The sequence below is a fragment of the Crocuta crocuta genome, unplaced genomic scaffold (assembly GCF_008692635.1).
Source record: "Crocuta crocuta isolate KB4526 unplaced genomic scaffold, BGI_CrCroc_1.0 scaffold70, whole genome shotgun sequence".
Lineage (NCBI taxonomy): Eukaryota > Metazoa > Chordata > Mammalia > Carnivora > Hyaenidae > Crocuta > Crocuta crocuta.
In genome coordinates, this window is record NW_027528417.1 from 18,664,332 (window position 1) to 18,681,674 (window position 17,343).

Below are 17,343 nucleotides of genomic sequence, written 5' to 3' on the forward strand. Positions count from 1 at the left end.
GGGAGAAAAACTATGACAGATTTGAGTTCAGGGCTGGAAAAGTAGACAGAAATTTGAGAAGAAAATACTGGTAGTGAAAGAATTACGCAAGGAAAATGACCCAAATTCAGAATATAAACTATCCAAACCCAGGATGACAGCTAACCTCTGCACCATAAAGGAGTGAACTACTGATATATGCAAAAACAAAGATTAATCTCAAGATTACTGTTACATGAAAAGAAGTCATAAACAGAAGACTCATACTATATGACTATATGAAATTCTAGAAAAGGTAAAACTATAGTTATAGAAAACAGATCAGTGGTTGCTTCTGGTAGAGATGAGGAGGAGGGAGACTGGCTGCTAACTTTTTACTTCTGGATATATTCTATACCTTAGTCGTGGTGGTCACATGATGCTATACATTTGTCAAAACTCATCAAATTGTACACTTAAAATTGGTGAATTTTATTACATATATATTATACCCAAAGTTTAAAAAAACCTTAAAATTTTCAAGAGGGACTTTTATTTCTTGCATGAGTTACTAAGAACTGTGTCATTAATCTAAAGCTCTTCTATTCCCCGAGATTCTAACATTTCCCCTTCCTGCCCTCTGCTTTAGAACCACTGTCCAAAACGACAGATCTCACTAATGGGTATGTTGCATTTGTAAATAATGTGAAGGATGAAAAAAGGGGCAGAACAAAGAAATCACTGACCTAAGACAATATTCTTGGGAAAGAGGAGATCAGGATGACAGAGAAAAAACTAGTTACTTTGGAAGGCAGAGAAGGAGCAGTACAAAGATGCTTCTTAAAGTGGTCTATTAAACAAAAAGCAATGATCTCAGGAGAACTCTTCCCTTAGTCTGATTCACATCCTCTCTATCTGCACTTTCCAAGAGATAACCAGTAGTTGCATATGGCTCCTGATACTTAATTTAAAATAAATTAAAATTTGGGGCGCCTGGGTGGCTTAGTCGGTTGAGCGTCCGACTTTCGCTTAGGTCATGATCTCGCAGTTCGTGGGTTCGAGCCCCGCGTCGGGCTCTGTTCTGACTGCCAGCTCAGAGCCTGGAGCCTGTTTCAGTCTGTGACTCCCTCTCTCTCTGACCCTCCCCTGCTCACGCTGTCTCTCTCTCTCTCCTAGAAATAAATAAAACATTAAAAAATAAATAAATAAATAAATAAATGGGTGAATTGTATGGTATGTGAACTGTATTTCAATAAGGTTGGTAAAAAAAAAAGCATGTCAGAGAAAACTAAGTTCCACTGACAATTCAAAAACTTAACTTGGGCCACCAGATGTACAGAGAACGGCCCAGCAGGATTGATCCCCTTGGTTCCCTTCTGGAAAGTGTGAAGTACACTGAATTTCAAGGAATTGGGCAGGGGAGGCTGAAGGAAGAGCCAGGGCCCGGTGGCAGCTCTGGGAGCCCGCACAGTTCAGGGCCCGGGCTCCGGGTCAGACGGCTGCTCACACAGGCTCCATTGCCTCATGCTGAGGGGACAGGAGGTCACAGGAGACAGCCCAGCACTCTGGGGACGCCAGCTGTAATGACCACAATGGGCTGGTCGGCTCTTCTCAGCTCAGGGGCCGCTCCTTCCCATGCTGCCACCAGGGCTGGGCCAACCGCGTCTGCCATCACGTCACCACCAGTCAGCCACCGAGCCCCTCGGGTCAACGCCGCAGGCCCCAGGAGGCAGCCGACTCCAGGCTCCCAGCGGCGGGCGGCTTCTCTCCCCACCACCCTGACCCAAGACATTCACTGCCAGTGTTAGTGAAATGCAGACTGCATCAACTGTGCTAACCGATGTCCTGTGTGTCACCTCACAAACGCATACCCCGTTTGGTCCTCGCGACATATGCTGTCAACTTTTGTCACCTCCCCAGTGCAGATAAGTAAACCGGAGTCTAGCAAGGGGACACACGCAGCAGGCAAGCTCCCTGAGGGCAGCCCTGCTCTCCGGGCCCATGTTCTCCTCGGGGGGCCTCCTAGCACATTCTGGAGAAAAGCAATGAACTTAAAATGACAACACATTCAGCATGTGTTCAGGAGAGGCCCGTACTTCTGAAGGGTGCGCCTGCATGAGGCCCTTAATCACAGAAAAGGAACAGCACTGTCTCCATAAACAGACATAAATCAGCCTGCTTCCCCCGCCGACCTATTTCTAGCCCCCCACACCCAGCCCCCCAAATCCAAAATTTGGGGATTCGTCGGCCACCAGAGGGCCTTTGGCTTCCCTGTCAACAGATTAATCTGCAGATGGTGTGTCATCCTGAGANTAAATAAATAAATAAAATAAAATAAATTAAAATTTAATTAAAAATTATGTTCTTTAACCACGGAAGAAGGGAAGGGGAAAAAAGTTACAAACAGAGGAGGGAAGCAAATCATAAAAGACTCTCAAATACAGAGAGCAAACTGAGGATTGATGGGGGTGGTGGAGAGGGGAAAGTGGGTGATGGGCATTGAGGAGGGCACTTGTTGGGATGAGCACTGGGTGTTGTATGGAAGCCAATTTAATAATAAATTACATGTAAAAAATTATGTTCTTCATTGGCATTCGCCATATTACAAGGCCTAACTAGCCCTATATAGCTACTAGCTATCACAGTAGTACAGAAAATGTTTCCTTCATCATGAGAAAAGTTTACTGGGACAACATTATTACCCTGTAATCTTCAGCTTCAAAATAAACTTAGATATCTTAAAAATGCTATAGAAAAAAATGAAACAAGGAAGAATATGTGAGTGAAGCAGTACCTTGGCACTATTATATGAAAACTTGTTTACAGAAGAGTGATAAAATTAGAGGAAGTGAGCCTTTTAAGTCACACAGAACTGAGTTCAAACTCCAATCTTGTCACTTACTAGTGTGCAACCCTTGGTAAGTTATTTCTCAACACTTTAATTAAAGAAATAAATATAAAATGAGTATAACACTTTGTAATAGCATTCTCTGTCAGGGTTGTTGCACGAATTAAATGATATGAGATGAACCTAACATAGTGCCTGGAACACAGTATAAATATTTAGTTCTTCAGTTTAATTGCAACTAGGGATACTTTTTGGCATGTTAGTTACCTGGTTTTAGCAATTGGCAACTCCTTTTATTTTATAGTTCCCCACTTTGGGTAAGATAAATTTAGCAAACAACATTTTCTTGAATTTTTAAGGATATAAATGTATACTGGAATACATAAATAAATCACTTTGCAAAACAAAATGGAACATATGTACAGTTTAATAATAAGTGTTAATCCTTACCTTAGATGAAATGATCCGATTATCTATAAATTTCTGAGGTGTGTAAAGGCCATTCTGAGGAAACCTGTTGGCTATGTAAATAGTTCTTGTGTCACTTTGATGTGGTGGGTCAAAACCCTAAGACCAAGCAAAAGAAAAATAATGTTCAACAAGGTTAGTTGTTAGGATTCTTTATTGCTGGTTTTATTTAACTGACCAGATTGCACATATTATTACTGGCCCTGAACTGCATATAGGCTCAACCCAACTAATTATTAGCAGAGTTAAGGCATATACATTTTTCCTTCCCAGGTAAACTAGTATATTACCTTCAAATAAGCACTAATTAGGTAATACTTCTGGTAATGAAAAATAATCCATACTCTGATAGAAATGCTACCATAAAGGGGATAAAATCATATAGAATATCTACAGAAGCATTTGAGGACGGTACTTCTTTCCTTCCCTTTCATTCCTGGGGGTTCCCTGCCTTTCTCTTAAGAAGGATTCCTACTCAGTGATATGGAAGTCCTGTGTACCTATGGCCTAATCAGCACCTACTACATCTGATGACCGTTTTATATTTTACTTCTTCCACACCCACATCAACTTGGTTTCAAAGAGCTTTGATCCCCCGAGACTCACAATGCATTGGGTAGGGTCTTGCCCAGATTAACTCCACATAATTATCTCTTTGTGGTGGTCATATTATCAGTTGAATCCCTGAAATGTGGATATGTAATTCTGGCCTCAAATTTTGGAAACCATTTCTCAAGTTACATTTAGCAATGATTTCCAATGTAAAAGTTTTCACTGGGAAAAGAATACTGATACTTTATTCCCACAGAATTTTACTATTGTCCTAGGTGGCAAGTGAGTCTTCAAAACTCCTTTGGCAGATCTTGGGGATCCTATGACAGGATGGAAGCAATCACCAAAAGCAAGACTTTTTTTTTGTGGTTCTAACTGCAATGAATTGAAATTTCTCAGATTTTTATTTTTTTCATGGCAGTCAATGGCTATTTAATATTGCTACTAAGTTATGAAAAAGTTAACTAAAACTGATAATTGTAATTACAATGATCCACTTGTAGACATTAATGACTATAATTTAGTAATCTATTAAGTAAGTAATGTCACTGCCATTTGATGCTTGGCATTCCTGTAAAATTTCCATTAAGTACATACATATAGATGGTGGAAATTTCCATATTACCTAGAGGTCTATTTTGTTTAGTACATCAGAATATTAACAGTGCTATGTATAGGTTTTCAACTGCTGTTGTTCTTGGTTTAAAAATTTTTATTCTGTGATATTAGAAACAGCTGCTACAAGACCGTGAAAATTAAATTCATTTGTATGCTTCATAAAAAAAACATGAAGTTTCATTTTATTTGCTTATGCTATTTATAGTGATGACCACATTTTGTGGATGTGAATGTGCCATTATGTGTCTGATTTCAAAATCAGTTTCTTCAAGGATAAAATATGGCATGCATATTTATCTTCCTCAAAGATTTCCTTTAAACATTTCACAATGTTTCCCTATAAGAACTTACTGGGGGGTGGAGGCCTCATAATCAGAGTTAGAACTTATTGCTCTATCTAGAATACTGCAATCACCTTAAAGATCTGTGCTATTGATTCAATCAACAAATATGTATTGAAGTTAAGTACTATGTTAATCCATGTAGGATTATGTGATTTGTTAACTACTCAAGCAAATCATAATATGCTCTAATTCAATAAATAAGTGAATAAATAGAGAGTTTTACGTGCTACTGCTATAGTGTATAGCTGTATTTCTCAAAGAGGGTTCATAGGAAGTTTGCCAATAACGTTCATAAGGTTTTAAGAGGGACACACTGGTAACTGGAACATTAGACTACATGAAGCATATTTATTCCACATCCACTCTGAAACAATGTAAAAATAATAGTAAATTACATACCATGTATGTAAGCTTCCGGAATAAATTAAAGAAAAAAGAAAGTAAACTTGTGGGTATGAAAGAATATATAAATCTTTTTTTTAATGTTTTTTTTTTTTTAATTTATTTCTGAGAGAGAGAGAGAGACAGCATGAGCAGGGGAGGGTCAGAGAGAGAGGGAGATACAGAATCTAAAACAGTCTCCAGGCTCTGAGCTGGCAGTCAGCAAAGAGCCCTATGCGGGGCTCAAACCCACAGACCGTGAGATCATGACCTGAGCTGAAGTCAGGCACTTAACTGACTGATCCACCAGGCGCCCCAAGAATATATAAATCTTTAGGAAGATGTCAAGACAACTGAGACTGAGAACCACCGATATAGAATTTTTCATTACACTCCACCAAGACTGGAATTTACTACTAAGTACATCTAAAGTTAAGAAACAAAGCACAAAACAAAGGCTCCCCCAAAATATATATGTTAATTATGTATGTTACTATTGCAACATCTCATTCATGACTTTCCAGGATGCAAATATTTATCTTTCTCCATTCATCTCTACTGGTTGTACCAGTAATCACATACTAAAGTTTTGAAACTCTTTAAAATTCTATAATTATGTCATGGTGATATACTGAAATGTTCCAAAGATAAAATCAATTTTAAACTGAATTTTAAATGCAGAATCAGTATATTCCAAAATATCATAATTTAACTTTAGATAATTCCAAAAGGAGATGTTTTCCTTATTCCCAAAGATGCTACAAAATCCACTTATGTATTTTGAGTTTTTTCAGTTGTAATTAATTCACATCTCATTCAATCATTTTATAATCAATGGCATGCATATATGTGTGGGTGTGTTATTTTTTCCCACCCAAATGGTTAAATTTTATATTTGTGACTGCAGAAGTACAGCTAGCTGTCCCTTATCAAAATCAAACCTCTAACTTCAGTTCATTAGCATCACCTTCTCTGCAACAAATAAGCCAGCCACAAACAAAATAATAAGAAAAGAATGAAATTGTCTAAAAATAAAGTGACTTAGAGAGGATCCATAAATGGATTTCAGGTCTGTGAATCTCTGAAACTATATGCAAATTTGCTTAACATGTGCACTTCCCCCCCCCCCAGAGTAAGCACAGGTTTCATCAGTTTCTCATGATGTAAAGAAGTTTAAAATCACTTACCTAAAGGCTTGCTTTTGTAATCAGTAATCTCCATCTCAATATTGCAGATTTTAAAAACAACACGTTTCAATAACACCTTTACTCTTTAACAAGAGTAAAAACAAATATGTGACCAAAATTAAGTGTATAACTATACTGTTAGTGTGAAGTTCAAGTACAGTTTCACACTTTTCTAGCAAGCATTAACAGCAGGTCATGGCACCCAGAAAGAAACATAGTCTGAATTTCTTAATCTCTTACTCAAGGCTACATGCCAAGGCTGGCACACATTACATTTTCTGCTATCAGCTCAGACTACCCATTCACACCTTCGACCCCTTGATGCTAGCCTGCTCCTTTTTCCTCTGATTCATCTTGCCCTGGGCAAAGGAATTTGGATAGATTAATACTATTCTAACCACCATAATTTTATTTTAATTCCTGCTAAAAAGTGGCACATAAGTTTTGGAAGCACACAAATTTAAATAATTTAAAAATTAAAAACTCATATTCTATAAAAGTATGAAATTCAAAACTTTTTTTCAATCATATGTTAAATTCATAGGTATTAAAAAAAAGTAGGTAAGGTGGAAAAAAAAATCTCATATAGCATTTGGGAACAAACTGACATCACATGGGATTGGTTTGAAAGAGATTCCTTTTGGAACCAAAAACTGATGAGACCTAAGGAAACCAAATCACTAAACAGCTTTATAATTTTTAGAAATTGGTCTTTGGGACACAGCAGTACTTGGAAATGAATCACTACATTTTACATTTTCATACCAAATATACCAGCCTCTCCATAATCTTAAAATCCCAAAGATTTTAGGAAAAATACAAACATTACAAATAAAAGCACTAACAATGATTAAAACTGTAGTCCTATAATTAAAGCTTTTACACTTCTTTAACATAACTAAGAAAATATCATCTTTAGAATTCACAGTGATCAAAGTACATCTGTGCTTCTTATTCTTATATGTGATCTATTTCCTTTATAAAGAAAAAGGTTCAAGACAGACCACACACCAAAAAACCCAAACTCAAAAAAAAAACAAAAAAGCTTCAAAGTCAACACTGCAATACCACTGTTATTAAAATACATGAACAAAAGCTTTATTTAATCACATTCTTTAAATGACAGAAAGTAATTTTTGTTGGCTATATGCTCCAATGTACACAGGCACATGAAAATGGCCTAGTAAAAATAAAATGATTCTGGGGAAGAATGATTTAGTATATTTTACAAATCTATAAACTTAATTGTGAATTATTATTTCCTGGACATAAACTTTAAATAAAATATAACTATATAAAGGTACTCTAAGGGCAAGATAATTTTACACTGTTAACAGAATAAAGGAAGGTGATAGAGAATAACTTAAAATGCTTGTGATGTAAACAAACAGAATAATTAAACATTTTTGTTTCCTGTTACATAATTTTCATCTTAGGACTAAGGCTGTTTGTCATCTATCAAACCAGTCTGGGCTTCCACGAAGTTGGCTTAAATGCAAGGGTAGGTTAGGACTGACTAACTACAGGATATAAAATTTAATGTGATCTTAGACTCCAAAATTCTTTTTTTTTTTTTTTAAATGTTTTATTTATTTCTAGGAGAGAGAGACAGCGTGAGCAGGGGAGGGTCAGAGAGAGAGGAAGTCACAGACTGAAACAGGTTCCAGGGTCCGAGCTGGCAGTCAGCACAGAGCCCGACGTGGGGCTCGAACCCACAAACCGCGAGATCATGACCTAAGCGAAAGTCGGAAAGTCGGACGCTTAACCGACTAAGCCACCCAGGCGCCCCTAGACTCCAAAATTCTTAAATCATCTGTCAATGCTTTATTACAGGAAGCTCATCTCTGACAGATTATGATATTACTTTCCAAACTTGATTTCCTGTTCCAAAATATACCTCAAGCAAAAGCCTCTTCATCCTTCAAGTTCCAGCTTAAGAGGTTCCTCTTTCTCAATGGAGCTTTCCCTGACACTCCTTTTTCCCCCAGAAACAAAGGAAGGCATTTATTATTATGCCCAACAAACCTTTTATATAGTCTCATTATAGATTCTATTTTTTATTTTTTTTAATGTTTTATTTATTTCTAGGAGAGAGAGAGAGAGACAGCGTGAGCAGGGGAGGGTCAGAGAGAGAGGGAGTCACAGACTGAAACAGGCTCCAGGCTCTGAGCTGGCAGTCAGCACAGAGCCCGATGCGGGGCTCGAACCCACGAACCGCGAGATCATGACCTAAGCGAAAGTCGGATGCTTAACCGACTAAGCCACCCAGGCACCCCTCATTATAGATTTTATTACACAGATTAGTAATCGCATGTCTATATACCGGCTCCCCCTCCAGGCTATAAGATATTTTTTAAGTTTATTTATTTATTTTGAGAGAAAGAGTATACAAGCAGGGGAGGGGCAGAGAGAGAGAATCCCAAGCAGGCTCTACACTGTCAAAATGGAGGCCACTGTGGGACTCGAACTCAGGAACCAGTGAAATCAGGACCTGACCAGAAATCAAAAGTCAGAAGCTTAACTGACTGAGCCACCCAGGCGCCCCAGACTACAAGATCCTTAAAGACAGCATGTGCTAATCATGTAATGAATATTTACTGGACCACACTAAATTCTCTAGTTTTGAGGTTCTAAGTTTAGTTTTTAAATATCTTTAACAATTACTTTTCTTTTTTTTTTTTTTCCAGAGGTAAGTTTTATGCTTCAGCTCTGTCATGTACTACTTAAGTATCCTTGGATGAAAATTTCCCTGTCTTAGCTTTTGTTTCTTTTTTTCCCCTTAAATAGTTTATTGTCAAGTTGGTTTCCATATAACAATTACTTTTCTATCAAATTGAATTTAAATTCAAGAAAAAGGAAAAACTTTAAAAGTGATCCTGTAGAGTGAAATCCATCGTTAGTACTGAAAGAGAGGCTAATGAGAAGCTTTTCATTCTGTTGTTCCTAGATTTATCTTATTCTCATCAAAGCCATTTATAACTTTACAGTTGGTTGGAGTTCATTTCTAGATGTCAAAGAAACCAACTTCTATTAGGGATATGCAAATCAAAACCACAGATACCACGTACCACCCGTTAGGATGGCTATTACCAAAACAGAGAATAATTAGTATTGGCAAAGATGTGGAGAAACTGAAATCCTTATATACTGCCAGTAGAAATGTAAAGTGGTACAGCCTCTGTGGAAATATTATGCAGACTCTTCAAAAGAAGTAAACACAATAATCATATGATCCATTAATTCCACCTCTGGGTACATACAAAAGATGTGAAAGCAGAGACTTGAATACATATTTGTATACAGATATACTGAATAGTACAAGTATTACTCACAACAGTCATAAGGTGGATGCAACACAAGTGTATACTGACAGATGAATGGAAAAACAAAGTATGGTATACACAAACAACGAATTATTATTCAGCCTCAAAAAAGGAAATTCTGACACATGCCACAACATGGATATACCTGGAAGACATTATAGCAAGAACAAATGTTTTTTCTTTTGTATAAAAAACAGCCAAATTCAGTTTGTCAGATGTTTAATGAAGAGGGAAACGGAGTTTGTGTTTAATGGGTACAGAGTTTCAGTTTGGGAAGATGAAAAAGTTCAGGAGATGGACAGTGGTGATGGCTGCACAACAATGTGAATGTACCTAATGCCACAGAACAGTAAACTTGAAAATGGTTAAAATGGTAAATTTTATGTTATATATATTTTACCACAATTAAAAATATCAATTTTATCCATTTGAAATTTTCCCATGGATTTTCTGGATTAGAAGAGTCCTATTTGGTCACAATTCAACCATGATAATAATGAATGTCTTTTGTCTGTCACATTGGTGTTTTCCATGTATGGCAACAGAGACATTTATGATAAAAATTAATGTGAGAGGCCATTTTAGTTTAGATCAAATTTAGAAATCATAGACTAAGAACCCTAAATTTGATTTTTTGCTCTTGTTGTTCTGCCTATCAGATTGAACACTGGTTGGACAAGAAATAAACTGGTAAATCCTCTGTGGTATCTAAATCAGAGATACATGAATAAAAAGAAATTTCACCCAGGTTTTTCAAATACTTCTGAGCCTTCACCTTCTCCCCTCACAATCGTATACAAAAATGGCAATGAAGATGGTTTTGTAGGTCCTCCTTAGAGTATCAGAAGCAATGGATTACAGCTCTGAGACAGGCTGGAAACACATAGTCAATCAAAAACCATATCGTTTACATAGTATATACAAATTTTAATATTTAAAAATATCAAGAACAAAGGTACAACCACAAAATTCTAAACAATCACATGAAAATGCATCTTGAAGTCAAAGAATAGAGACAGAGCATGAATCCTATTTAGTTATTTTGACAAGAACTGACACAAAAAGTAGGAGGAAAAAAGGGTGGAAGAAAGATACACAATTGCCTCATTAATTTTATATACAGAAAACCTGATTTCAGGAATCTCAGAACCAAGAAACTGCTATTAAATAAACAACAGCAGAAGCAGCAATAACAAAAAGCAACAATCTTGTACTTCCTACCAATCCCACCTTCCATAATCTAGAAATTTATCTTCCATTTGCCAAATTATGAAAAATTTTAATGTTGCTCAAGATCTGTAATATGCTGTTCCTGTTATCAGATAGGTACAATATAATACTAAGCATTATTTAGTAAATCAACCAAAGTAATACTGTTACTAAAATAATGTTCCTGAATGACCACATACTTTTCTCTACACGCTGTTCTCTACTCATCTATTTTTTTCTGATTGACTGTTTAAGTGTGTTTTCCTATTCTTATTCAAAGAACTGTATGTAGTAGTTCTCTATTACAGATAAAAGACTATATGACTCAAAGTCAAAACTCCTTTTGGGGAATGAGCCTACAAGAAGGAAGGAAGACTTCTAGGAACCATTTCATACCAAGCATTACTTGGCATTACTTACCAAGTAAGTATGGGTATTGATTTTCACAGTGATTGAAGGAGGGTCTACTGACAGTAAGTGGATGGATGGGTAGGTGGGGCAGAGATATTAGACATTCTGCAGTGCATTGTAGAGTCCTTCCAACAAACTTTCAAATGCCCTGCCTGATATCTGCATTGGTAGAAAATCTCTTCAGAATAATATGAATCTCTATTTAAATAAAAACACAAAATACTTTGTATGGATTTACTAGTTTTTCAAGAATGTAACTACCACATAAACCGAAGGAAGATAATAGTTTGATTTGTTAGAACTTTGTAAACAGTTGTTCACTGTTTCAGGAAATTGCATCACCAAAAGAGAAACGTCACTTGAAGTTGAGTCACCAATACAGGCATACCTATTTTATTGCATTTTGCAGATACTGTGTTTTTCACAAATGGACTTTGTGGCAACCCTGTGTCAACAAGTCTATTGGAACCGTTTTTCCAACAGCACTTGCTTTTTCTTCATGTCTCTGTGTCACATTTTGGTAAGTCTTGCACTATTTCAAACTTCTTCATTATTGTTACATTTGTTATAATGATCTGTGATTAGTGATCTTTGACATTACTATTGTAATTTTATGGGGCACCATGAACTCTACCTAAAGATGGTGAACTTCATCAATAAATTGGTATGTATGCTCTGACTGCTCCATTCTCTTTCTCTCCTTAGGCCTGCCTCCCTATATCGTGAGACACAACAATGCTGAAATTAATAACCCCACAATGACCTCCAAGTGTTCAAGTGAAGGAGTTACATGTCTCTTACTTTAAATCAAATTTAGAAATGATTAAGCTTAGTGAAGGCATGTCAAAAGCTGATATGGACCAAAAGCTAGGCCTCTTGTACCAGTTATTCAAGCTGTGAATGAAAAGAAAAATTTCCCCTTTTTCTTGAAGGAAATTAAAAGTGTTGCTCCAGTGAACATATCAATGATAAGAAAACAAAACAGCCTCATTTCTTATATGGAGAAAGTTTTAGAATGGTTTAGACAGAAAATCAAACCAGTTATAATTCCCTTCAACCAAAGCCTTAGCCAGAACAAGGCCCTCCCTCTCTTTAATCCATGAAGACTGAGAGGAAAGGAAGCTGCAAAAGAAAACTTTGAAGCTAGAACAGGTTGGTTCATGAAGTTTAGGGGGAAAATAAACCATCTCCATTAACACAAATGTTCAAGATGAGGCAGGAAGTGCTGATGGAGAAGCTGCAGCAAATTATCCAGAAGACAAAGCTAGGATAATTAATGAGGGTGACTACACTAAACAATAGATTTTCCATATACACTAAACAGTCTTGTATTAGAAGAAAATGCCATCTAGGACTTTCATAACTAGAGAGGAGAAGTCAATGCCTGGCTTCAAAGTTTCAAAGGACAGGCTGACTCTCTTGTCAGTAGGGGGCTAATGCAGCTGTGGCCACTTTAAGTTGAAGCCAATATGCTAATTTACCATTCCAAAAATATTAAAGTCCTTAAGAATTATGCTAAATCTACTCTGCCTATGCTCTAGAAATAAAACAAGGCCTGGATGATGGCACATCTGTTTACAAAAACGGTATACTGGATTTTTTAAAGCCCACTTTTGAAGAAACTTCACTGTTCAGGCAAAAAGCTTTCTTTTAAAATACTGCTGCTTATTGACAATGCACCTAGAGCTCTGATGGAGATGTACAACAAGACTAATGTTATTTTCATGTCTCCTAACACAATATCCATTCTGCAGCCCACAGATAAAGGAGTAATTGTGACCTTCAGGACAAATGGTGCTGGGAAAACCAGACAGCAACATGCTGAAGAATGAAAACTGGACCACTTTATTACGCCATACACACACACACAAATTCCAAATGGACTAAAGACCTAAATATGAGACAGAAAACCACCAAAATCCTAGAGGCAACAACCTCTTTCATATTGGCCAAAGCAACTTCTTTCTAGACATGTCATTATAGGCAAGAGAAACAAAAGTAAAAATGAACCACTGGGACATCATCAGGATAAAAAGCTTTTGCACAGCAAAGGAAACAATCTTCAAAACTGAAAGACAACCTTCAGAATGGGAGATGATATCTACAAGTGCCGTATATGACACAGGGTTAGCATCCAAAAACTATAAAGAACTTCTCAAATTCAACACCCCCAAAGTAAATAATCCAGTTAAGAAGTGGGCAGAAGACATGAATAGACATTTTTCCAAAGAAGACATCCAGATGGCCAACAGATGTATGAAAAGATGCTCAACATCACTTATCATCAGGGAAATACAAATCAAAACCACAATGAGACAGGACCTCACACTTCTCAGAATAGCTAAAATTAACAACACAGGAAATAACAGATGCTGGTGAGGATGTGGGAAAAGGGGAACCCTATTACACTGTTGGTAGGAATGCACACTGGTGTCAAATAGTACAGACATTCCTCAAAAAATTAAAAATGGAACCACCCTATGACCTAGCAATTGCACTGCTAGGTATTTACCCAAAGGCTACAAAAACTACAGATTCAATGGAACACATGCACCCTGATGTTTATAGCAGCACTATCAACAAACAACCAAACTATGAAAAGAGTCCTTCGATTGATGAATGGATAAAGAAGATGTGGTATATATGTACAATGGAGTATTATTCAGCCATCAAAAAGAATGAAATCGTGCTTTTGCAATGACATGGATGGAGCTAGAGTGTAAACAAAATAAGTCAGAGAAAGACAAATACCATATGATTTCACTCATATGTGGAATTAAGAAACAAAATGGATGAATACAGGCAAGGGGGAATAAAGAGAGGGAAACAAACCATAAGACTCTTAACTATAAAGAACAAACAGGGTTGGTGGAGAGTGGACAGGGGATGAACTAAATGGGTGGTGCGCATTAAGGAGGGCACTTGTCATAATGAGCACTTGGTAATACATCTAAGTGATGAATCACTAAATTCTATACCTGAAAACCAATTTTACTATACATTAACCTAATTAGAATTTCAATAAAAACTTGAATCAGTTAAAAAAAAAGGAAAATAAATACATTTCATAAAACTATTGCTGACAGAGAGCGATTCCTCTGATGCATCTGAGAAAAGTAACTTGAAAACCTTCTGGAAAGAGTTCACTACTCTGGATACCATTAAGAAATCTATGATCATGGGGCACCTGGGTGGCTTAGTCAGTTAAGCATCCGACTTCGGCTCAGGGCATGATCTTAAGGTTTGTGGGTTCGAGCTCCGCGTCGGGCTCTGTGCTGACAGCTAGCTCAGAGCCTGGAGCCTGTTTCAGATTCTGTGTCTCCCTCTCTCTCTGACCCTCCCCTGCTCATGCTGTCTCTCTCTCAGAAATAAAACATTAAAAAAAGAAAGAAAATTAAAAAAAAAATAGATGATTTACTCCCTGCTCACTTGGAATTAATAAAACCTTAGTGATTTAGGCCTTATTTACCTTAGGTATCACCTAATTTCCTATTTCCCCTCACATATTTAAGACCAAACTACAATTATTTTCTTAGTTCAATGTGGGACACTCAGCATAGATATCTAGAAGGCAACTGGATTTTTTGTTTATTTGTTTGTTTGTTTAGATGTTAGGAAAGAGAACCGGACTTGCATGGGATGGGAACCCAAAAAGCATAAAGATGATAGTTAAAATCAAAGAATGTAAGAGACTGCCTGTTAGGAGTGCACAGTGGAAGAAGAAAATAAAGGGCAAGAGATGGAATTCTCAAGGCTATCATTTAAGACACATGTGGGAGAGAAGGAATAAGCAAAGGAGAAACATCACCAGAGAGAAGGAAAACAGGAGAGGTGTGGCAGAAACACAGGAAGAAGTTGCAAAAAGGAATTATTTCATATGCTGTAGAGAAAGGTAAGAACTGAAAAAAAAGGGGGTACTGAATTTAATAATTAAATTTTATTATGGTGGCTTTTATCAACACAGTCTGAATAAAATTTAAAAGGCTACAATGGATTGATTGAATGGAGGTAAGGAGGAGAGTAGGGAGGTGGGGATAATTTTTACAGCTGAATCAAATAAAATATATATTTTTTAGTGTAAGAAAATTGTATTTTTAGGTTTGAAATGAAGGATCTGGTAAAGAGGGAGAAAAATCATTATGAGAAAGACAAAGTTATTGAAGGATCAAGGAATTACTAAATGTAATGTGTTATCCCAGATGGAGTTTTGAAGCAGAAGAAAGAATACTGGTCAAAAAACTAACATCTGAATTTAGCCCAGTAATGTAAAATGTTAACAATAAAGAGAAACTGGGTGAAGGGAATGTACAGGATTCTTTGTATTATCTTTCCAAATTTTCCGTAAATCTGAAACTATTCCAAGATAAAATTTTTCTAAAAGTTAAAAAAATAGTCCTTAAAAACAAGTACATCTACAAATTGAAGCAAACACACACGTTCATTACATTGATCTAGTTTTTCTTATTTTGCACATGTAACTGAAAACTATCTCAATCTATGGGAAACATCATCATTAGGGAACTCATGGTCCATGAGACAGTATAAAGAGTATTAAAAGCATCTCTGATTACTTAAGAATTTTGACTTTCAGGGGCACCTGGGTTACTCAGTCAGTTAAGTATCTGACTTCAGCTCAGGTCATGATCTCGTGGTGCATGAGTTCAAGCCGCGTGTCGGGCTCTGTGCTAACAGCTCAGAGCCTGGAGCCTGCTTCAGATTCCGTGTCTCCCTCTCTCTCTGCCCCTCCCCAGCTCATTCTGACTCTCTCTCAAAAATAAAAACATTAAAGAATAAACGTTTTAAAAAAATTTATTAAAAAAGGAATTTTGACTTCCACTGTCCCCTAATAAATACCAATGTTTTTCCCCCCAAATTCTGCAAATATATGCTGGAAAAAATGTTGACAACACTGGTAGGTAGGCACTATACCAATTTCCTTTAAAGTTGCATAAAGAACTGGAGCCACAACGGGCGATGGGGGAGGAGTCTCCTGCATAACTAAGTTAGAGGCCTGTGCCTTCACATTTAAATTGCATATTTAAATTTCAATAGGAAAACATACATTAGAACCACCTGCCAGTCTTTCAATAGTAAAGAATCAAGTCCACCCTTACACCTTTGTTAGCATTTTTCAAACCTGTATATTAAAGAGTACAGTGGAGAACTGAGATAAGGAAGTATATCTATATTCCCTTTGTAGCTCAGGAGACATTAAAAGTGAAGAAACAATTTCCTACGTAACATATGATTAAGATGAACCGACTATAACTACGTAAGCTTTATTTGCCAACTGCACTCATTGCAAAGGACTCCTCAAACCAAAATCTTAGAATACCAATATATAACACAAGTATTTACTGGGAAAGATGTTCTGGATACTATGTGAGGCACTATACCAAATTTGAGGGAAAAAAATATCTGAACATTCTGAAATATCAAAGTAGTTAATATGTCCTTTATTAAATTATCCTATAATTTTTAAAAATTCAATTTATAAATATGAGCATTGTGCCTGCCTTGGCAGCACATATACTAAAATATAAATATTTTGAGCATTGACTGTATACTAGGTAAAATGCTTGGTACTATGGAAATACCAAAATGAGAAGTCAGGGCCTCTGTTTTTTATTTTTTCTTTTCTTTTCTTTTTTAAAAAGATGGGGCGCCTGGGTGGCTCAGTCAGTTAAGCGTCCGACTTCGGCTCAGGTCATGACTTCATGGTTTGTGGGTTCGAGCCCTGTGTCGGGCTCTGTGCTGACAGCCAGCTCAGAGCCTGGAGCCTGTTTCAGATTCTGTGTCTCCCTCTCTCTCTGATCCTCCCCTACTCACTCTCTCTCTCTCAGAAATAAATAAAAACATTTAAAAATATTTTTTTCTTTCATCGTTTATTGTCAAATTTGTTTCCATATAATACCTAATGCTCATCCCAACAAGTGCCCCTCCTCAATGCCCATCACCCCCCTTCCCCTCTCCCCCACCCCCATCAATCCTCTTTGTTCTCAGTATTCAACAGTCTCTCATGGTTTTGCTCCCTCCCTCTCCCC

At 36.9% G+C, this 17,343-nt stretch overlaps 1 protein-coding gene across 1 annotated transcript in view; it reads right to left on the reverse strand.

Moving 5' to 3' along the window:
• The window catches only part of ATP11B (ATPase phospholipid transporting 11B (putative)), a 128,176-nt gene that overhangs the window by 95,087 nt on the left and 15,746 nt on the right, over window positions 1-17,343 (reverse strand). The window contains exon 2 of the mRNA XM_077754583.1: window positions 3,257-3,373. Coding sequence (XP_077610709.1) covers window positions 3,257-3,373 — 117 coding nt within the window. The remainder of the gene's footprint in view (window positions 1-3,256; window positions 3,374-17,343) is intronic.